Source organism: Cylas formicarius, unplaced genomic scaffold (assembly GCF_029955315.1).
Source record: "Cylas formicarius isolate icCylForm1 unplaced genomic scaffold, icCylForm1.1 PGA_scaffold_2__14_contigs__length_35257938, whole genome shotgun sequence".
In the NCBI taxonomy this organism is placed as follows: domain Eukaryota; kingdom Metazoa; phylum Arthropoda; class Insecta; order Coleoptera; family Brentidae; genus Cylas; species Cylas formicarius.
The window spans coordinates 9,990,650-10,013,681 of NW_026844319.1; the positions used below are offsets into that span (position 1 = coordinate 9,990,650).

Consider the following 23,032-nt stretch of genomic DNA (forward strand, 5'->3'; position numbering starts at 1 on the left):
ATCCGAAAACTCTCGGCATTTAGAACTTCTGAGATTAGTCTCCTTTGCTGGAGAAGATCCGAAAATCCTCGACATTTCAATTCAATTCAATTATGCGTTTTACAAAAAAATGTTGGGCTCGATTGCTAGGATCATTCGCCCATTGCCGACTTCCGTCGAGGATTTTCGCTTCTGGTCCATGACCACCACGTACAAAGAAGAAAAATAACCAATAATTTGCTCAGCTAGCAAAAAATGATTCTGACCGATACCAAAAAAATCGTCTTCCCCCCGCTTCCACCACGGACCATCCGGACCCATCCGGCCTCCATACCGGCGTGAACAGGGAAAAACGACGGGGTTGACGACGATTATCACTTTAAAACATGCACTGAACACTAAAAACACTAAGTCCACACAGTGGAAACCGATATCAAACTTTTGAGGACGAATACAAGGGATTCTGTAGGGAGCGAACGGAGGTTAAACCGCCGCGTGCAATGCTCCACCACAGAATCCCTCCTCGACATTTAGAACTTCAAAATTCAGTCTCCTTCCTGGAGAAGATACGAGAATCCTCGACGGAAGTCGGCAATGGGCGAATGATCCTGGTAGTCGTGCCCAACAGTTTTCTGTGAAACGCATCATTGAATTGAATTGAAATATTTGGTTGAACCCTCGACGGAAGTCGGCAATGGGCGAATGATCCTGGTAGTCGTGCCCAACAGTTTTCTGTGAAACGCATCATTGAATTGAAATATTTGGTTATGTTTAAAAAATATATAAAAAGGGGATTTATAATTATTAGGTTTTAGAGAAAAATGGAAAAAGAACGTAACAATACAATCGGTAATGAAACGCATGTAATAGAAAGTTTCATCTATTACTGTATTTTTTCTTTTTTAGAGGTTTGTTGTGATAAAGACAACGCGAAGAGTGATTACCAAAAATCATCCGAAAACCAAAGCAAAACAGACGAAGAAAATGAAATAGCGACCCAAGAAACTAAAATACCTGATACTGAAAAGAAAAGTGAAACAGGTAATATTTGTGATCCTAAAAATGTACATTATGAAAGAGATGTTGCTGTTTACACTGACACTAATTCTGGATGTCAATATCAATGGGATAAGGATAAGAATGAATGGGTTTTACGAAGTAATATAGTATATGGCTATGAAGATGACACCCATGTGTATACTGATGCTGAGGGAATAAAATTTTTCTGGGATAAGGAAAAAAAAGCTTGGTTCCCGAAATTAGATGATGATTTCATGGCAGTTTATCAAATGAACTATGGCTTCACAAATAATGTGACTAAAGAAATTACATCTGGTGATGGACAATCAAATATAAATAAAATTGAAGGTGATATAACAGATGATTCAATAAAAGCTAAAGCGGAAAAGAGAAAAGCTTCAGAACCTTCATGGTTTGAGGTGGATGAAACTCAGAACACTAAGGTCTATGTATCCAATTTACCATTAGATATTGATGAACAAGAATTTGTAGACTTGATGCAAAAATGTGGACTTGTTATGAGAGATCCAACAACAGGTCAGTTTAAAATAAAATTGTACAAAGATTCCAGTACAAATGATATAAAAGGTGATGCCCTTTGCAGTTACATTAGGGTGGAATCTGTTGAGTTAGCTTTAAAACTACTGGATGGGTATGATTTCAAAGGCAAAAAATTAAAAGTGGAACGTGCAAAATTTCAGCTAAAAGGAGAATATGATCCAAAACTTAAACCCAAAATGAGAAAAAGGAAAGAAAAAATGAAATTAAAGAAGCAACAAGAAAAACTATTTGACTGGAGACCTGAAAAGAAGGCGGGCGAGAAGACAAAACATGAACGAGTTGTAATTGTAAAGAACCTGTTTGAACCAGATATCTTTGATAGAGATGTCGGATTAATTTTAGAATTTCAACAGGATTTAAGGGAGGAAGCTGGTAAAATTGGAGAAGTACGCAAAGTTGTAATTTATGACCGACATCCAGAAGGTGTTGCTCAGATAACCATGGGAAATCCTGAGGAGGCAGAACAAGTTGTGTCTATGATAAATGGCCGATTCTTTATGAAGCGGCAACTGCAGGCTGAAGTTTGGGATGGCAAAACTAAATATAAGATAGCTGAGACTGATTCTCAAATAACACAAAGGTTGGAAGGGTGGGACAAGTTTTTAGAGGGAGAAGAAATTGAAAATAAAAATGAGGACAAACCTGGTGGTGAAATAAAATAATGATGCTGTTAATATTGTTTATTTTATTTTTTCACTTACATGTTGCCAGAACTGGTTATGAAACATTAACATGACATGTACATATAAGCCCGTTTTTGCTTTGCTAAAATGTTGTTTTTCTAACGAAAGTTTCCAATGCAAAAGAATTTTTCGAATAGCGAAATTTCAAATTTTGTTGCTCTTTAAAATGTGAAATTCTTCAACAGTACCACCTTTTTTGGATACCTGTGCATTGTTGGCAAACCATACATTTCAGTTCTGCAATATTTTTGAAATTACTTAATCTAATCAGCTAGAAAAGAGAAAGTTAATTATTAGGAATGGAAAAAGGGGTAAACAATAGTTAAATATTTTTAATATTTGTTTAATATGTGTTAAAAAAAAGTAAACAATGGGATGTACCTAATATACCTTTGTTCAGATCTTATTATACTTAATCTTAATACTCCAATATTGTATATACAAATACGAATACTTTATTAATGTTACTATCACAGATGATTTACATACATCAAACAAAAAGGTATAAAATAACATATACTTAAAATGGACTTGGTACATTATAATTGAAATATAAATATTCATCAAAAGAATAAAAATGTTGATTAATTAAAAATCGTCTGACTGTACATACATACATATCAAATGGTAACAGCATTTGGAAGCGCATTAAAAAACTTAACGGACCAATAATTTGGACCAGTTTGACACCTCCCCAAGCGGCAGTAATAAGTGGTAAATAGACGCAAATTTTTCTTTATAAATAATAGATTTTCGTATATAGGTGTGAATGAAAAAATACAAAATATGCAGTCTTTAACACACCAGGAGAGACATTTTCAAGCGTCGAAGCAAATACAAATTCTTGGTCAGTTTTTGAGCAACAAAATCCATATGGGAGTCCCACTGAAGTTTAGGGTTTTGAAATCTGGTATTTATTTTATTAAAATTAACTGTACTTAAATTTCGCATGGAAAAACCGACTCTCTCGGTTTTATCATTATTTAAAACTAATTTATTTGCACTAAACCAGTGTTCAGCCTTTTTCTGTGACATTCTTGAACTCTCCAACGTGTCTCCTAATGCATCCCCAGAAACAGACTCAGTGGCGTCATCAACAAAAAGTGTGTAAACATATGTAGAATCCACAAGGAGGAGGTCATTTATATGCATTAAAAATAATATGGGAGCGTAAATGGAGCCTTGGGCACTCCAATGTTCACGTCACTCTTTGCTGACGCCGCTCCAGAGTACTTAATCTATTGTTAAGGTAAAATTGCATCAAACTAAGACTGCTATTTGAAAAATTGTAAGCCTTTAACTTGCGCAGAGATGAGAAAACAAAATAATAGAGTTATATTGCCAATTCTGGAATGCATCTGTAATGATCTGAAAAAGTGTTTCTATTTCTTCTAAAACCAAACTGATTATTATTAAATATGGCAAATATTGAACTAATTGTTTAGCTATACATTTCTCTACAATTTTTGAAACAATTGGAAGTAGAGATATAGGTCGATAATTTTCAACATCAGGGTTACTTTTTTTAAATACTGGTATTACTAGAGCTTCTTTTTAAAATGTCTGGCAAAGTGTTGGCTTGAATACTTAAATTTATAAGTTTTGTAAGAGGCAGTAATATTTCATTCTTGACAGACCTTATTACTCGCGTGCTTATGCTAAATACGTTTCGACTATTTTTATTTTTGACATGATTTTGATATGATTTCCCTAACTTCATTAGAAACTAAATTTTATCCAAATCTGAAATGGGATCTATATTGGACGCAGTACCCTTACTTACAAGAGACTGACCTATATTTGCAAAATAAATGTTGAATTCATCAGCAGTTAGGATATCTGATGGCTTTCCTGTACGGATTGCTCGATTTTATTTATAACATCCCACATGCATTTGGACTTGTTAGTTGATGAATGTATCAAATTATCATTGGTTTCGATCTTAGCTTTATTTATTGTAGCTCGATAAAGCTTTTTATATTCTTGGTATTGAGAGAATATTAGTGCTGTATTGCCTAAACAATTCGGAAAGTTGTTATAGCCCGCAAATTGTCATTAAACCAATTAATATTATTAGAGTGGTCAGAATGCACAACCTACATTTTCCATAAAATTAGTAAATTTATTATCACTTACGTTTAAATTGTTATCTAAAATAAAATCCCAAGATGTATTTGACATGATATTGTAAAATTGGTTCAGTCCCCTCTCTGTAATCGACCTGATTATTTTTTTGGATCGTTGCGAAGTGTCAGGTGGTTATTTTACTATTGTTATATTACAAACATCGCAATGAATGAAATATATAATTTTTGTTTATGTTAAAAATTAAAATAAGTTTTATCTATCAAAGGCAAACCTAAAATCTTCAGATTTTTATATTTGCTTTGGAGTTGGAATTCAATTTATTTACACTTTCGAAGAATATTGATAACGCTGACAACACTGTCCCCTCCCATTTTTGGCTGTCCAACTCGCGCATGTCAATAAAGCACAATAGGAAGGGAAAGGAAAAAGGAAGTCGTTTGTTGGCCGGTCTGGTTGGAGGAAGGTGAGATTTTTACAGTTGGATTATATTTCGTCAAAAAATGTTTTGTACAGTCCATTTAACTGTAGAAATATTGTGCTGTAAACAGCATTCCCTACAAACTTTATTAAACCTATCTTTCATCTGCGACGTTCTAACTTGCGAAAAATCTATTTGCAGATTTGTTAACTGGTGGCCATTTTTTGGGAACACGGTGCGCTGAAACGATTCACTGCGAAAATGCAATACAATAACGTATTTCAAAGTAACCAGATGTAAGTATCGTGAAATTCAAACACCTTTTGTACCATTGCATTACTTTTATCAGTGCGGACAAAATTTGTACAATTTATATTAAAATGGCCGCCATCTTGTAAAATCGATCCACTTTTTGGGCTTGCGAAATCAATAATCGCGAGATGATCTTTTGACGCGAATTTTCTAGACCTAACGTGTTATCCCATCGAAGTCTTGTGTTCTTTGTTCGAATATTGTTGCTCCCTATCTAAAAAATTTAATCGATACAAAAAAAAAACGCGACCGAAATAACTTTAATGCCAAAAAACGCTTTTTGTGTTCAGGTACAGATCTAGACCCGATCGGAACGAACAATATGGGAAGCAGGCAAGTTATTGGAATGGTCCTCCTCAGCACGCAGTAGCTCCAGTGCAGGATTTTGGTGGCCCGAATATGAGACAATTTAACAATAGGAAAAGACAGCAGATGCAACAGTACCAGGTTTGTATAAGTTGAAAAGTAATTTCTCTTATTTGATATATGTTTTGTTCAGCAACAAAATAACGAAGAAATTATCATGCAAGCTCCTGTATGGGAAGAAACTGAATTGAAACCCTTTCGAAAGGACTTCTATGTTCCTCACAAAAACGCCAAAAATAGAACACAGAAAGATGTGGATGATTATAGAGATCTTAAAGATATTATTGTCCAGGGAGATAATGTACCCCATCCCAATTTTTGTTTCGAAGAAAGTAACTTTCCTGACTATATTATGCAAACTTTGATGAAGCAAGGTTTTAATGATCCCACTGCAATCCAATCCCAAGGATGGCCCATTGCTTTAAGTGGAAGAGATTTAGTTGGAATTGCCCAAACCGGGTCTGGAAAGACTCTTGCCTATATGTTACCAGCTACTGTTCACATCAACCACCAGCAAAGGCCGCAACGGGGAGAAGGGCCGATTGCACTTATTCTTGCTCCAACCAGAGAACTGGCCCAACAGATCCAGAAAGTAGCACATGAATTTGGACAGAATGTAATGATTCGTAACACCTGCATTTTCGGAGGCTCCCCCAAGGGCCCCCAAGCCAGAGATTTGGAGAGGGGGGTAGAAATTGTTATCGCTACCCCAGGGAGACTGATAGATTTTTTGGAAAAAGGAACCACAAATTTACAAAGGTGCACTTATTTAGTTTTGGACGAAGCTGATCGCATGTTAGATATGGGCTTCGAACCACAAATTCGAAAAATTATTCAGCAAATTAGACCAGACCGGCAGGTCTTGATGTGGTCCGCTACATGGCCCAAACAAGTTCAAGCTCTGGCAGAAGAATTTTTGGTCAACTATATTCAGGTTAGATAATTTTTTTTTTAATGGTAAATTAAATGGGCCTCATTTTAGATTATTTCTAAATATTACTTAACTGGAAAGAAAACATGGTCAGTAGAATTTGTTTACTGCCAAATAATACTTATTATTAATTAACACTAAGGCGAAGACAAATTAAAATTGTACATTGAAGTTTAGGCTCATTACAGTCCCTCTAACCATAAAAATAGCCAAGCATTGTCCAGCTTAATTTTCTTGCTATTGCCAATTTATGATAATGGAAATCATCTATAAACCTTAACTGCTGTGTGTACTTTTATTTTTTTATTTAATTTAGACAATGCTCTCCATTATCCTTATAGCTGTGTGATGAAATGTCTACACAAGGTAGTTTTGCACAATCACGCAAATATCTGAAATTTGACAGACATAGAAATTATAGAAAAAGTTTCTTATATAAAATGATCATTATCCCATCATAAAGGTTGAAGGTAACATGTTAAATTAGGGATTGCTTAAATTTATTTATTTAAATTTACAACAATATTGACACCCAAAAACATTTCATTAAAAAAAAATCTACAAACAAATCCAATACAGAAACGATACATAATAAGGTAAAATATAAGTGGTACAGTGCAAAACAATGAAATTTCAGCTTTCTGAAAAAAAAATCTACAGGAAAAGGTAGTCTTTTTAAATGTTATTGTTATTGTGATTCATTTTTGGGTATCAATACATATTATTGTGTGGAGTTAACATCCAAGAATAGAATGGAATAGCACAACCTCTATTTACGAAACTCCTCAGTTTCAATAACATTAAAAAGTACTTATTGAGTGGATTTTATTTGATAACAATCAGATGCGGAACCAATCAGCTGATAATATAATTATGATAGCTTGCCCAATATATTCAATGGACTTATGTCATCAATAAAAATTAGCAAAAGGAGCGACCCTAGGACACCCCTTTCAACTAAAGGCCACTCTGAGTGGAATTCATGTCGCCCCTCTTTTAGAGTCACTTTTTGCATCTGTCTCTTCCAATATGAGGATTACTGTTGTCAATCGTTCATTTTACGAGGACCGAATCAATCAGTGACCGATTTCGAAAAAGACCGAATTATTTCAATTAATCGTTCATTTCAATATGTTTTGTTGTCAACATAAGGTGCAATAGTCACTGAATCCAAACAGTCCGAACGATAGATTCAGATTCATTTGAATTTGAATTATTGTTGTGTCTATATGTTCCGTTTGCTGTTTTAGTTAGTATAATACTGTGTTCTGCTTTTTATTGCATCGTGATTTTATCAAAATAGGTGCCACGTATTGGGTTGTACTAGTAATACATTAATTTATTTAAATTAAATACCTCTGTGGAAATAGATAATTCATTCAATATTCAATTCAACAAATCATAAGCAAATCTACCAATCAATACCATTCAAATGAATCGTATTCCGCAAGACGAATTCGATTTGTTTTGGTACGGTCGGTCGTTCAGTTGTCCTGTATTCGGTCACTTCAGACCGGTCGTTACGAACAAGCGGGATTCGGTCTTTCGATCCTATGAAGTAATTGAATCAAAGTGACCGAATCCAGCCATAAGACAGAGCCCTCAATTCACATTTCATAAATTTCCACTTTAAGATATGTTGCATGGGAATAATCAAAAAATTAGCTAGTAACTTAGGCTTTTCATTCACTTTCTGAATGATTAAGTTACTATGTTTATGTATTCTGCATGCATTTTTCTTTATTATTCTTTTTATACAGGGTGTCGCATAAGTAATGGTTTATGGCATGATTTAACGAAACTTCCCTTAGTCCAAAAGTTGATGTTAACCAAGATACAAGGTGTCAAAGTTGCAAAGTTCTTTTTAATAATTCCTTTTTTCACAAATATTTGGCAAAATTTTTGACGCGAGAAATCCATTGTTTTGAATAATTTTGGGGCAAATTGTAGAGGGCGCTACAAATGGTCCTTTCTCGTGCAATTTATACTTCTTAACTTTTTTGCGTCTTAATGTATGCAGATTTTTAATATAGATATCAATTCTTGCACCTCTTTTACACAAATATTGAACATAAAATATCCAATCACTGCCATTTTTTTAGTTAAATAGATATTTACTCTGTGAACCTGCCATTGACACAACTTTGGATGTTGTTGACAGTAACTACCACCGTGATTTGACAAGACACTTAAATCTATACACAATCTTCAACAAAGGGTGTGTATCCCAAGGCTTCATTGGTTCAGTTACTAAAAAAATGTAGTAATGTAGAAAGTTAACGTAAGTTCCCAATTGCTATTTAAAAATTTTTAGAACTCTTGTTTGTAAATTTTACGGGTGGCAAATGGGTTTTGCTATATCAGTACTTTATTTTTAGTTCGGCTTTTCTTTCAGATTAACATTGGCGGTCTATCGTTATCCGCGAATCACAATATAAAGCAGATAGTGGAGGTGTGCGACGAAATGGAGAAAGAAGGAAAACTTTCCAAACTCTTGAAAGAGATTAGTTCCGATCGCAACAACAAAATCATAGTTTTCGTCGAGACGAAGAAGAAAGTGGACGATATAACTAAAGCGATCAAGCGAGAAGGATTTTCCGCCCTTTCCATCCACGGCGATAAATCGCAGCCCGAGCGCGATTACGTACTAGGCGAGTTCAGAACTGGCAAGTTCACGATCTTGGTCGCTACGGACGTGGCGGCCCGCGGCTTAGACGTAGAAGACGTCAAGTACGTTATCAACTATGATTACCCAAATTCCAGCGAGGATTACGTCCATCGCATAGGCAGGACCGGGAGGTGCGAACAGATCGGCACCGCGTACGCGTTTTTCACGTTGAACAATCAAAGACAAGCCAAAGATCTAATTTCGGTGCTAGAGGAGGCCAATCAGAATGTTTCGCCGAAATTGCAAGAGTTGGCGCAAAACAACCGATCGAGTCAGAACGGTCGGAACCGTTGGAACAATCGCAACAAAGATAATTCGTCGCCTACAAACCGTAACAATAAGTCAAACTGGCAGCACAAGCAGAACACATTCGTGACCGGCATGGAGTTTTACGGGAAACAACAGAGCGGTAACACATCGCCCAAAAACAGTCCCACAAACAATAGACACGATAATGGCCAGAGGAGGAATAATTACAACAATTACAATCAGTACCAGAATCCGCAGTTCCAAAACGGGCAACAGTACCAGCAGTCGTACAGTCCACCCGCTTACTATCAGCAACAGATGCCGCAGGGTAGTCAGGGACGTCAGTATGGTGAGTTGATGATAGAATGATGATTCTGCTGTGATGGGTGTCGTCTTCTAAAATTTCAATTATCTTCATGCAGAGTTCAAAAATGTTGGCACGTTTACCACTTTTAATTTACACGTTATGATTTTGTTATTTTAAATTCAATGCTCTTTTATATATATATATATATATATATATATATATATATATATATATATATATATATATATATATATATATAACTTGTCGTATAAAACAGACGAAATATTGAACTGAGGTGGCTCTTACTTGATGAAAATCCATTTATCAAAATAAATAAGAACTAAAAGTTCAGATTTTCACTAATTATATATTATGACATGACAATTGTTTCGACAACACCGTGTCTTTATCACGGTGTTGTCGAAACAATTGTCATGTCATAATATATAATTCGTGAAAATCTGAACTTTTAGTTCTTATTTATTTTGACAGACGAAATATTTGCTGAATTGGTGTGGGCTCAGTGCAGCTGTCCAGTCAGTTACAGAAAATATAATATAATAAAGGAATACTGGGAAACTTGATGTAACGGTACCACCACTTGCAGACGAAGGATCATTTTCTGGTAGTAGCAGTTCCAATTTTGGCTCTGATGATCGACTTGTTTTTTTTTTACTTGTCTACAAAGTTTTCGGACAATAGTTTTTTTAACAAATTATAATTTTTTCATGTATATTCACCTACTGAAATAATCGCATATCATTAAGGAATACGCTGATCTATTATGGCATAGAAAATACATGAATCTATCTCTGAGCATTTTCGTACTAGTTAAATTAATAAATGCCAAATACAACTGATTCTCTCTCTTGCTCCTATGTAATATAAACGTGTGATCGATAATGGCAGTTGTCTTGCATTGATCAGATAAATATTTGTTGAAGTATGGACGCAAGATGAATATATTTTATTCTGTCTGGTATTTTATTGCCGATTATGAATAACTTCGTTACTTTTATTATGCGTGTACTTTATATAAAATGTCTGTCACGTCTTATCGAACTTCAAAGACACGGCAAACTTTTCGCCAACCCTGTATGTAGTCGAAACCTGAAACTCTCTCTCGACACAGTTACAGCTAATAATTTATCTACAAAAACAGCAATTTTCAAGGTCTTCGATTTTTTTTTTTACACACCCTGTATATTACCGAAAAAATGCTAGGGGTGAAGGTGGATTTCCCACGTCTCTTGGTTCACGAATTTTTCCAATAACTTAAATGGTTTTCAAGAAAATATTTTTTTTTCCTGAAACTATGCAGTACATCGTAATAGTAAACGACGTTATGGAGTGTAGACAGAGCGCGAGGAATAGTGATTTTCATATGGATTTTTCAAATATCTCGAACAACGAAACCGTAAATACAAAAATTGTAGCTTTTCATGCTGTCTATATTATTATGGTCAATTATCATTACAAGGGGACCCAGTTTTCAGTTTTTTGCAAATTACCGATGCATTTTTTACATTTAAAAAAATTATCAAGAATAAAAGTTTTTGACCCTGATATCGCACGTCTTCCAGTTCAATAGCTTTTTCAAACATATATATCGTTTTTTGAGAAATGATTTTTTTCTCGAAAGCCTGCAAATGCGGTTTCAAATTTTTAAAAATACTTTCCGACTCCCCACCCAATTTCAATTCGTGTACGAAAATCGCAAAAAAAAGATGAACGCCAATATCGGATCGCGGCCATTTCTTATGGGATAGTGTGTCCCGTGGGCTGTATACAAGGAGCTAAAATTCAGCTTCATTGCACACACCATTGGGAAATTATTCGCGTTTGTATAGAGAGAACAGACAAAAAATACAAAAATTATTTTTTGATGCTGATTCCATCTGTACTAACTGTGATGCTGTACGACGCAACGTTTCCGAGATATGAGTTTCGTTGCTAAACGCGACAAGTGCTTTATACTTTATTATTTTTAGGTGTGCTGTACTCTTAACACACTCAAATTGCAGGAAACAACCCGCGCAACTACAACAACCGTTACAACAGCAATCGTCAGCAGTCGTTTGGTGGCATGCAGTCGAACTCCTACATGGCCGCGGGCCAGGCCCCCGTACCCTACATGATGCAAGCGGCGCCCTCGGCCGGCGTCCCGGACGGTTTGCAGTCGATTATCAGCCACAAGTTCTTCCAGAGTCGCGGCCTGACGGGCGGCGCTAATCCCTGCGCCTACCAACAGAGCCAGGGAGGACCTTACGGCCAGTACGCACCCGGTCCCGTCTCTTACACTTACACGCCGCAGTACGCGCAGCCTCCCACCGCCACCGTGCAACAGTAAATCTCGCTCTCGAAAGGTTTTTTCCGTTTTGTTCCGCTTCTTATTTTCTGTTATTTTATAGGCGTCGATCACTGGGGTATGGTTCCTCTAATAAAAAGCAAGTTGCATTTAATACACCTAATACGCTTTATTAGTATGACATCAGCTGTCTTAAGTTTGGGATCTAAATAAATCGATTCCCCAATCAGTTCTTATAGGGTTGCTTCAGTTTTTGTGTGATTTTTAGTTATTGAAAATATTTAACAGAATTCGCGATCATTTATCAATTATTGGAAATGAAACGAGGAGTATAATACACGGGTAAATCTCGTATATCAGACAAATGTCCTCAATTTTTTGTCGTTGCACCACGGGATGTTTCTGGTTTTGGTTTAATGGTTGAATATTCTGCTTCAGCTGTCTAATTTGCATGCACTTTCTTTGTCTTAACTATCCCCATAAAAAAAGTCGAGCTCAGTCAAGCCGGGCGAACGACCGAGGTGAATTTTTCGAAATGGTATGGCAAAAATACGGTATTGTTGTTTTCTGTGGTATTGCGATATCAGTATTTGCAGAATTTTAATTTTAAGATCCAACTTTAAAATATCCAATTTGCTGAATGGAGGGCGAGTTGAGGCAGATTGATCATCTGCTGCAAGACTGTCGCACAGTTTCGTCGTTTTGTTCAGCGTGAATATTTCAAAGGGCTCTGGCACGGTCGGCCACTGAACCCTCAAAACGTACGCCCAAACTTCTAACTGTGGGAGTCGATAATTTTAATACGTTGGTTTGTGCAAAGGCAAAATATTATATGACTGCTAGGTCTTATTTAAGCAAACCTGTAGTTTCCGGTAAGTAAGTTATCGAAGCCGATTATTTGAAGGCTGCCATTTCCAATTTTAATACTTACACCGTAGTAGTCATACTACACTGTTGATAAATAATCACCAAGTCCGTTAAATGGTCTTCAATAATTTAAAAAACGCACAAAAATGAGACACCCGTTAAAACTTAGGGCAAATGGGTTTGGATCCCAAACATGGCAATTATCAACCAAAATGGCGAATGCTACGTATTCATTAATATAGCAAGTATTTTCGACGTTCTGACATTTTTCATTACTACGAAAAAACCATACCCGTTTTTTTTAAAAAAAAACTAAGTGCTTTTTCTGATATTTATAGTTAGAAAGGGTGAGGGTTTGCACAGCTTCACTTAATTGTTAGTCGTCGGTAAATGTATGACTTGTTCTACGAAACGCACGTAGGTGTTTCCCAATTTGCTGCTAAGCGGTAGCTTGATCCGGCTCCCCGCTCCGAGCAGCCATCGAAGAAAAACATGTTTATCATTTAGCGAGTAGTAGATACGCGTCGCGCGTTGATCTTGCCCCGCCCATCCCCCGGCAAGGCGAACGGGGCGACAGTTTGTGTGTGAGTTGTTTAGTATTTAGTAACTATTCTGTATGCCATTGAAATGCACGAAACGTATAGAAGGGGAGTTTGGGCTCATTTGTTGTCCCGTTTCGTTTTTTTTTGTTTTCATTTTTTTAAATAGTATTCCACACGGTACATGATTTATATTTGATGCTATGCGGTGCGAAAAATCATACCGAGATCCCGCCCCCATCCCGAATTTGATCCGGGTAAGTAAATTCGGTCGCCGGTGGGGCGTCTGGCCCGGGAAAACCGATAAGTTAATTTAGAAATTTGAATATTGAGAAAATATATATGTTAAATTGAAAATTTATCCCTAAACCGGAAATTGCATTATCATTTTCGTCGCTTTTGTATGAATTGTGCATTATTTCGAAAGGCAATTTCTCAATTATTTTTAAGGTAAGAAGTCGCTAAGGTGTGAAATGCTTCAGGTATAAAAACAGTTGAACAACAGTTTATTTACACGAAACGATACTCTAGAAAATTAAAAATTCAGTAACATTATAAGCTATTTATTAGAGACTGATTTAATTTAATTTGATTTCAGTAGATTAAAAAATTTAATTGCTATTGAGTCGGCAGGCTTCTGTCCACAGTCTACACGATTAATGTCATAATAATATAAATATAAGAAAATAAATCGGTGTTTGCTTCTAATAACGCGAATGCCAAATTCGAGAAGAATGGTATGACTTATTTTCCAGGGCATTGAAGTTTTATTTTTGTTTTTCATGAATAATGGGTGTTTTTCGACATGAGCAGTTTCAATTTACTTATTAGTTTTGTAGCTCTTGTAGAGAACTTTCAACAAAAAAATGAATTCCTCAATCATTTTACGTGACAAAAGGCAAAAGATCAACTAGGGTAGTAAGTTAATTCTACAATCCGTTTTGTTGTTCGTATTGTTAACTTAAAAATACAATTTTGACATACAGTTGTGTGATAAAAAAATTGATACTAATGTTGTTACCTACTTCAACTGTCAAAATTTCATTCTATTTTGATCTTATTTTCCGTAGAATCGTTTCGAAATCTAAAAAAGCTTACTAAACTGACCAACATTATCATACATACATATTTAATGAAGCACTTTCCCTTTTATGTCGATTTTTTATTTTGTTTTATGCGGCACCGCGTGTCTGGGAAACCACACTTTCAATAGCAAATTTAACGTCCTGTTTTAGAGGAAAGTTTCGTCGCTAAACTAGTTTGCTTTTATTAATTTTTCGTGATATCTTAAAGCTTGTCCAAAAATGGCCCGGCTAAAACCTACGAAACTGTTAAAAAGTTCGACCGTGTTAATATGTACGTCAAAGTTTTATTAGCCAGACGTCCCCTCTACACGAAAATGGAGCAATATTACTGTCTTCGTTTTGCACTCTTACGAGCGTTCCGAGTTCAAATAGCATCGACCCGGGTCAAAAGAACCAAAAGAAAGAGAAAAGTTAGCATAGTTTTCCAAGCAATCGCATGCCTCTCATTTCCTTTAGCGGTAAAGTATATTTTTTTATTTCATACGATACGGTAATATTTAAAGTGCGGCCGAAAGCAAAGTTGCATTGTAGACTAAAAAAAATAAGGTTTACTTTAGCGCGCGTTACGCCGAGGTACGGATGTTTGACCGCGAAACTTCGACAAAGGACGTTATTTGTAGTGCATCGTCCCTCTCATTTGGTTTCATTCACTGCGAGACTATTAGGATTTTTTAAATTTCGGATCGTAATCTCTTATGTAAAGGACGAGTATTCTGTCGGATAAGATTATTAATTATAATTTCGTGATCGAGGCAGTCGAGACGGTGTAGCGCGAGCGATAACGCCGAAATTTGTTATTTTTTCTTAACTATTAATTATTATTTAGTTCCGGTTTTCGTTTCCGATATAAAAAAAAATTATGTTACGTAACACGAGGATCTTGTCATGACTGCTAGTGTCGTGTAAATATAGTATTGTAGTATTAAGCGTGTAACTCGTTTTCTCAGTTATAAGCGTGGTGCTGAATAGTGCTCACGGTGTCATCTGTGATATTTTTAGCGAGGTAGCAAACAAAAGAATAATATCATTAACTGTTCGAATTGCTTACGAGGCGCGTTAAAGATTTTAACGGTTTTAACATAAATAGAAATGTGATATTTATTCCGTATTTAAGACTGAAGTAATTACTAGAACATATTTTTCGTTTTTGGAAATTATCCCGGAAATATGGTACTCTGGTCGAAAACAAATTCGCGTTTTGCGATGCGCCACAGTAATATCAGATTATGTTGTTTGAAACCCTGACGACGGTAATATACGATCTACTCGGTAATCGTTGAAATTTTCTCCCCGCTGTGGCCTATATTTGAGTATACACGTAAAAGTACTGAACGTACCTCCTAATTCGGACTAGGTACAACAGGAGAGAAGAGTTGTACTAAGCAAAAAAAAAGTAAATTCAATCTGTGATGTTATCGTTAAGCGCCATTGCATTGTAACATTGAAGATTTCGTTATCGTTTCGTTCCGATACGATTACAACTTCCAGTACCTTAATATTATAAAGTCAGCAACCGTGGTTGTTTGAATGTGATCTTCGAGAGACGAAAAAATATTTGTTTACCGAACCACTCGAGAATCTTGGTTACATATAATGAAACTCTCTAAAGATCGAAAAAAGAACATAAAAACGTTATTTATTACTCTTCTGTAAGTTTCTAAAGAGTGCATTTCTTGTATGTAATACAGTATTAAAAATATATCTAGCGACATCTCTTTGCTATATTTTAGTTGTTTATTATTACTTATTCAGATTGGATGTGTATTGAAAAATCCATTGAATTAAATTGAAAATACATTAAATAGTATTTTATTTCCAAACCCTATGTCCGATTAATCTAATTAGAGAATGGGGGAGTTCAGAGACCTAATTCTTAAATAAATGAACTTGCGGAGAAGTAGGCGTCGTTGGTCTTAAAACGTTAAAGTCGTATTCTTAAAATTGTGAACGTTCTCGGAAATTCAAAGTTTGCCGCTCTAGGTAAGTTATGGAAAATGCTGCAGAAATGTTTTGTCAAATTTGTGCCATGAAATAGTAAACATGGTCACTCCATACATTATTGTTCCGATTATAGGCGTTAACAGTTATTTTCTGCTTTACAACCAAATATATTTTTTATTGTAGTTTTTACACGAAATGCAGGTTTCGGGGGCCTATAGGATGTATTGACTGTACCATATAGCTATTAAATAATGCTTCGAGCTTAAGGCATATTTAATTTAACTTATTAATGACTTGGCGAGCCTCATGTTTGTTGAATGTCCTAAGGTGATTGTTTAAAATCGAAATTTCAAATCTTGCGCATGTTGACGGGACTTCTCAATTTTTTTTTTTCCGGAGTTGCTTCGTAAGTTATTGTTTTATCGGTATGTGCATTACCTATATTTCTATAATAGCTATACGCTGTACGCATATAGCTACGGTAGTGTGGCCCTACGGCAGCTGCAGTTATCTGCTTTCTATACTGCAAGTTTGCTCTTTTAAATTTCAGGCCTTGCACTAGGATTTCCTTTTCAATATGGTCTCGCTTGAGAAAGTAAACCTCGCTTATTAAGAAAAAAAATCTGGCAAACCGGTTGTCACTGTTCCCGCCAGAGGGCGCCACATCAAACAAGGTTTTTAAATGTTTTTTAATCAGAAGCACAATGTAGATCGAATTTCCAAAAATAAAATATTCACCGCATATCGATAACTTTACGCGTTCAAGAGTTAATCCCACAAGGGCTTTTTTAACATTTGAGATCAATGATATTTGCATATAGTTAGCAGATAATGTATGGACCCGCTAACCTGCGCTTTGCGCCATTTTCATTCTAAACAACGATTTCCACACACTAACTCGTTTTTCCAGAAATTTAACGAGAACTAGCCAAATTTCGAGAAAATACTGGCGTAAAAATGGCGCATCCAAACTTATTGACAATCTGTCAGCGGCCATGCTGGTTAATGAATGCCGCAAGGTCATTGGTTAACAGCGACATTTTAAATCGCGCACATTGAATGGAGCTCAATTTTTTTTTCATAATTGCTTTATAAGTTCATGCATTAGCATTACGTCGTTTTAAATGCAACATAATTGCGCATAGATAAATATATTACATCTGACAAATGGAATGGCCGGGGTGTTATTTGCTGTTCCATTGTTGGCACTAATTATTGTTAGATATTATTTCCCCATATATCTACTTCGGCAGCCTATATCATTAGCACAAAAATAAAATAATGAACAAAGAAAGAAAAACAAAAATTAAGTCAGTTATTCCGAAATAATAATTAATAAATACCGATAATAATCATTGGTTCATAATGTTTAACGAAAATTTGTATTTTTTGGTGTTAATTTTGATCTACAGTAAATGTTTATTTTATAGGGAAAATTGATCAAACTTATTTTCGAGTGGTCCCGAGTTTGTGGCGTAAATCGAGAGGCCAAAATTATCTTAAACTAAGTTGCTTTACAAGTTCCTGTAGTGTTGACCTATTTTAGTGCCATGACTAAGTTAATAAGTGTTTTATGACAAAACATTTGAAACAATTTAAAGCATGGAATTCGAATAAAACATTTTAATCTAATGAATCATCATGCATAGGTGCAATATGAAATCTCTGGCAGCGGCTTTTTTGTACCAAATTCCTCAAGCTATTTAAGAGCATGGGGCATGTCAGAACTTGTACTTATTTCCTATTATAATTACATAGTAATTCTATTTTTTATAGCAAATCACTATTCACTCGTGATAGTATTAACACCAGCATGTTGGCAAAATGTAACAGATTCTAATAGAATTTTTGTAAACAATTTTAAATTAAAAAATAAAAGAAAATTAAAAAAAATCTTTTATTCTTACAATGTCAAAATCACATAGAAATCTACTTCTATCACAGTTATAAACAGATTTACAATCATGACAGAGAGATTGTCAAATTAATAAATACAACAAAGGCTTTTTAAATAAAATTCTATTTAAATTAGAAAAATTCAATTGTCCTAGTGTGGAATATGTGAAGGAAAATACTGATATTGAATGAAATGTCCATACTCGAATGCCTTTCAGTAGCCTGAAACAAATAAATCTAATTAAAAAAATGGCAACCAAAATTCATCCAGATAGAGGACAAAAACTTCAGAACAGTTAACGAACACATCACAGATAATACAAAGACATCACTTACTCTTTCCATATCCATTGCTGGCCTTGTATCCGCCAGAACTGCCCCCCCATCTGCTATGCTTTGGTCCACTGTTTTCTCTGCCTCTATATGAGCCACCTCCATTACCCCAACGGCCAGATCTTTGGAAACTGCTTCCATAAGCATTCGACTTGCTTGCCATTTCGGATAATTTTGGGTTAATGACCTATAAAAAAAAAAGAATTTTGCCGGGTACTAAGAAATTAAGGAGGTGAATTTAAACATGTTGGGAAACTTGAGGATGGGATCCAGACTTGTGAGTGTGGACACCGAAGGCATATTTCCCATTATCATTATTTCCCTTCTAAAAGCACTCATGCTTTGCCGATAGTTCTAGGCGATGGCATGCCAAATTAGAAGGGCAATTAATTAGGTACTCAAATATTCCGTTTACCTGGTTTGCCTCCTTGAGTACAGAAACCAAATCTTTTGCCTGCCTAATGTTGGAGGGAGTGAAGAATGCGTAGGAAGTGCCGGTACTATCAGATCGACCGGTCCGGCCTATTCTATGGATATAATCCTCGGAGGAGTTGGGATAGTCGTAGTTTACTACATATTTTATACCGTCCACATCTAATTTGGAAAAACATAATGAATGGACGGTTCCCGCACAAATTAACAACTTCAACTGCGAAAGACATTAATTTACTAAAAAAAGTTGTTACTTTTCCAAAAAAATAGCAGCAGTTGAAAATGTTAACAATCACTATACCACCACATACATTGAATTTACTGACACCAACGTAAAAAGAAAGTGATCTGAAAATGTGAGTACACTGTCTGCTCACTGTAGCATGCATGAGAAAAAAAAAGCAAAATCTTAATCTAATACTAACCAGTATCCAGTTTCTAACGAAAATCCGTCAAGTTGTCAATTATTGATGTGTGAAGAATCACACATGAAAAACCTGTCGAAATTAGTAGCAAATCTGCCTTGCTTCAGTGGACCACATACAAACTACCCCCTCTTTTTTTTAAACTGTAATAGGGTCTACTCAAACACCTTGGCAGATAACACCAGACCAAAAGGAAGAGGAAAAAAGATTCAAAAATGGCTTTTTACTTCAAATTAGAGTACCGGAGGAGCCTGAGGGAATCCCGGTATTTGCCATTTATTCTGATGCTCTCAAAATCTTCCAATGGTCTTATAGAGGCACCCGCAAGACTGTAAAATCCATTGTTTTTTTTTACAGTGGGTAAGGCACGTGTTTAGCACTTAAATGGCTAAATTGCACCTCATCCTGCTTGTGCCTCTGAAACAAAAAGGACACCCAGACTGATTAATACAAAGTGAAATTACGCGAAGAATAAGCTGGACATAATAAAGTTTCACTCCACAATACAAGGCAATTGCCGTATCGAAATTTGAAAATTTAATGTCGCTTCCTATAAATTTTTAACAACTTAAAAACGCATATCATTTATAAGGAAATGTAGTAAGTAATAACTAGGGCGTTTCAAGATTCAAAACAAATATAATTATCAAAGTTTTTGAGTAATTAATAATAAATCGATTACTCAAAAATTCTAAGAACAGACACACACGAATTTTCATTTGAAATAGGCAGTTAGATATATGAAAACAAAAAACGGAAGGAACACAATAGTTTCATTTTTTATAGCCTCATCTAAAAAATTATTCAATAAGTTAGTGCCTTAGAATGATTTTAACTAAAAACATCAATTAGATAGAACACTGGGGACTCTACTGGAATGAGTAATTAATACAAAAAAACTATTTTTTCTAAATAGTACCCTATCAAGGAAACACAAAAAACCGAATTATTTTTAGCTAATAAGTCATTAAAATATTCGTAGTCAATTCTGAAACACCCTGTATAGTGACTAAAATTATGAACAAACAAAAATAAATTGACAAAGATGTTCTTTGCAAGCAAGTTTGTTCTAAAACTTTTTTTTTTGGTCAATAATACCAGTCTGGAAAATCCAAAACGTGCTACTAACATTGAACCAGGTCAGTAAGGTTTGACAATTTTAAACTTAGGATTCCGGAAAAACTGATCGGCAACGTAAACGTGTGAATTTCTTACCTAATCCGCGAGCAGCCACATCGGTAGCGACCAAAATGGTAGACTTTCCGTTCCTGAATTCGCGCAGGACATAGTCCCGTTCCTGCTGGCTCTTGTCGCCGTGCATGCAAACTGCGGGCCAACCAAGTCTTCTTATGGTCCTGGTAATGCCCTCAACCTTCTTTTTCGTTTCAACAAAGATAATTATTTTCGCGTCCGGTTCTCCATTTGTGCCGATCTCTTGCAACAAGTGGTTTAACCTAATAGTCAAGACAAAGAAAATGAATATGTCAATGCTTTAGTTTAGAAATGACTTACTTAGTTTCCTTTTCATGTTCCTGGCACACGTCGACAATTTGCAGAATGTTGTGGTTCGCGGACAACTGAAGTGAGCCAACGTTAAGCTGAATCGGATTGCTCATAAAATCTTGTGCCAATTTTTTGACCTCTTTAGGCCAAGTGGCAGACCACATCAGCGTTTGTTTATCAGGTCTGATTTGTCCAATAATTTTTCTAATTTGAGGTTCAAAACCCATGTCCAACATACGATCGGCCTCGTCCAGCACCAAGTAAGTACACCGCTCCAAGTTGGTTGTACCCTTTTCCAAAAAGTCTATCAGCCTACCGGGAGTAGCGATGCAAATTTCGACGCCCCTTTCTAAATCTCGAGCCTGTGGTCCTTTGGGGGCGCCACCGAATACGCAGGAATTTCTAATCTTCGAGCTACGTCCAAAATCATTAGCCACTTGCTGGATCTGCTGAGCCAGTTCTCTAGTAGGAGCTAAGACAAGCACGATTGGGCCGTCGCCACGTTGCACCTCCGGCTGATGGTTAATGTGAACGATGGCAGGCAACATATAAGCCAAAGTTTTGCCCGAGCCAGTATGTGCAACCCCAACCATGTCATGTCCACTCATGGCAATAGGCCATCCTTGTGCCTGAATAGCAGTAGGAAATTCGTAACCTTGTGCAACAATTTCGTCCATGACATAGTCCGGAAAATTGGCCTCGTGGAAACTTTGTATAGGCTTTGGCGCATTACCCTCAACGGTTATTTCTTTTGCCCCACGAAATTGATCTACTTCATAAGTAGATCGGTTGGATATCGACTGATGGGGCACATAGAAATCCTTTTTGAACGGCCGCAGCTGTTTGCTACTCCATTCGACAGTCTTTAAACGATTGTTAAAACTAGCTCGACTGTTTCTGTAACCACCACCGTCATAGCCATTTCTTTGTCCATAACCCCCCTTATCTCTCACGCTTGTATAACTATCATCCCGGCTCCTATAGCTGCTTCCGTTTTGTCTATTGTATGACCTACATAAAAGAAACAATCTTACAAAGATGCATCTGTACCATCTGTAAGCATGTATTCATCCTATTTTTTAATACCAAAATCCCAATTATTTCAAATATACATTAGAAAAGATTAATTATTCTTTAGATTAACTCTATTATTAAATTATTTAACATTAATATGTAGTCACATGGGTAGATATCCCTACAGTGGTGTGAAATTAAATTGAGAATATCCACTTAAACTACAAAATTTCAGCGTTTATGAGCATACGAAAATTTTAGAAAATGGGTAAATATCCTAATTTATAATAATAATAATTCTATGGTAAATTTTTAAAAACGTTTTTGCCGATGACTGCGCTCCCGTTAAATGACATTCATTTCATCCGCTTCGTAAATTTGTTAGTACGACTATTGATCAATTTGCTTAGAGAAAGAAAGTTCTGTAAAACTGACGTGGCCACTTACACGTTTTTCAATTAATAATTAAAATGGACGAACAGCATGGTAACCATTTAAGATGGCGGTTGCTGACGTAATACTCCCTTTCTAGTTAAAAACGTTACTTAAATGATTAAATTAAACTATCAAAACTTTAATTAATCACAATCGATACTAATTCGAAAACTTTGGATTTTTATACTTACATCTTTATTGCTGTAGATAGAAGTATATTTCTCTTGGTATTAATGTCGATTATTCCTTTGCTAAAGGACAAAGAAGTGACCACAGATCTACAAACCAAATGAAACATTTTTAACGTTAATTGTTTAACCTACAAGAATTAATTATAAACTTTACTCGGGTCACATAAGGTTTAGTTAAAATGTGTCCTTTAATCGAAGACAAAAAATTATCTGACTCACCTCTTCAACGTCCAAACGGAAAGAGAATCCCAGTAGAGACGTTCGCTTGAGCGAATTGTAAAATGTCGATATTAATAAATTTGGTGGGGATGGAAACATCCAATCCACTTGCACTCTGCATTGCGCCGTCCAATAACAACATTCCATTTGCAGATCAATACAGAAACTTGGTTTCATGGGATTATCCTTCCTTCGTCATTTCCGTTAGAAATAATGCCATATTGCCAAATGGCAAGTTGCAAAAATAATTCCTTTTATATAA

The 23,032-nt window shown here is 35.7% G+C and overlaps 3 protein-coding genes across 4 annotated transcripts; 2 read left to right on the forward strand and 1 right to left on the reverse strand.

The window, feature by feature from the left end:
* The first annotated feature begins 731 nt into the window (after positions 1-731).
* On the forward strand, positions 732-4,385 carry LOC132698524 (HIV Tat-specific factor 1). Of its 2 annotated transcripts, XM_060664648.1 has the most exons (3): positions 732-828; positions 886-1,536; positions 1,588-4,385. In XM_060664648.1, the coding sequence occupies exons 1-3, from the start codon at positions 801-803 to the stop codon at positions 2,220-2,222; spliced, it is 1,314 nt and encodes a 437-aa protein (XP_060520631.1). In that variant the 5' UTR covers positions 732-800; the 3' UTR covers positions 2,223-4,385. The 2 variants fall into 2 exon arrangements, with proteins under 2 accessions (XP_060520631.1, XP_060520630.1); XM_060664647.1 differs by having other exon boundaries at positions 886-4,385.
* Positions 4,386-4,712: 327 nt separating this feature from the next.
* LOC132698244 (uncharacterized) lies at positions 4,713-14,293 on the forward strand. Its single transcript, XM_060664207.1, has 6 exons — positions 4,713-4,794; positions 4,951-5,045; positions 5,352-5,508; positions 5,561-6,361; positions 8,754-9,624; positions 11,607-14,293. Exons 2-6 carry the CDS (start codon positions 5,011-5,013, stop codon positions 11,930-11,932), a joined length of 2,190 nt encoding a protein of 729 aa, XP_060520190.1. The 5' UTR covers positions 4,713-4,794; positions 4,951-5,010; the 3' UTR covers positions 11,933-14,293.
* Positions 14,294-18,202: 3,909 nt separating this feature from the next.
* On the reverse strand, positions 18,203-22,912 carry LOC132698796 (ATP-dependent RNA helicase p62-like). Its single transcript, XM_060665081.1, has 7 exons — positions 22,771-22,912; positions 22,552-22,638; positions 20,921-21,922; positions 20,624-20,862; positions 18,967-19,145; positions 18,555-18,738; positions 18,203-18,440 (listed from the first exon to the last, which is right to left on the reverse strand). Coding segments are annotated over exons 2-7 (1,614 nt in total). The 5' UTR covers positions 22,554-22,638; positions 22,771-22,912; the 3' UTR covers positions 18,203-18,432.
* Between the last annotated feature and the right edge of the window lie 120 nt (positions 22,913-23,032).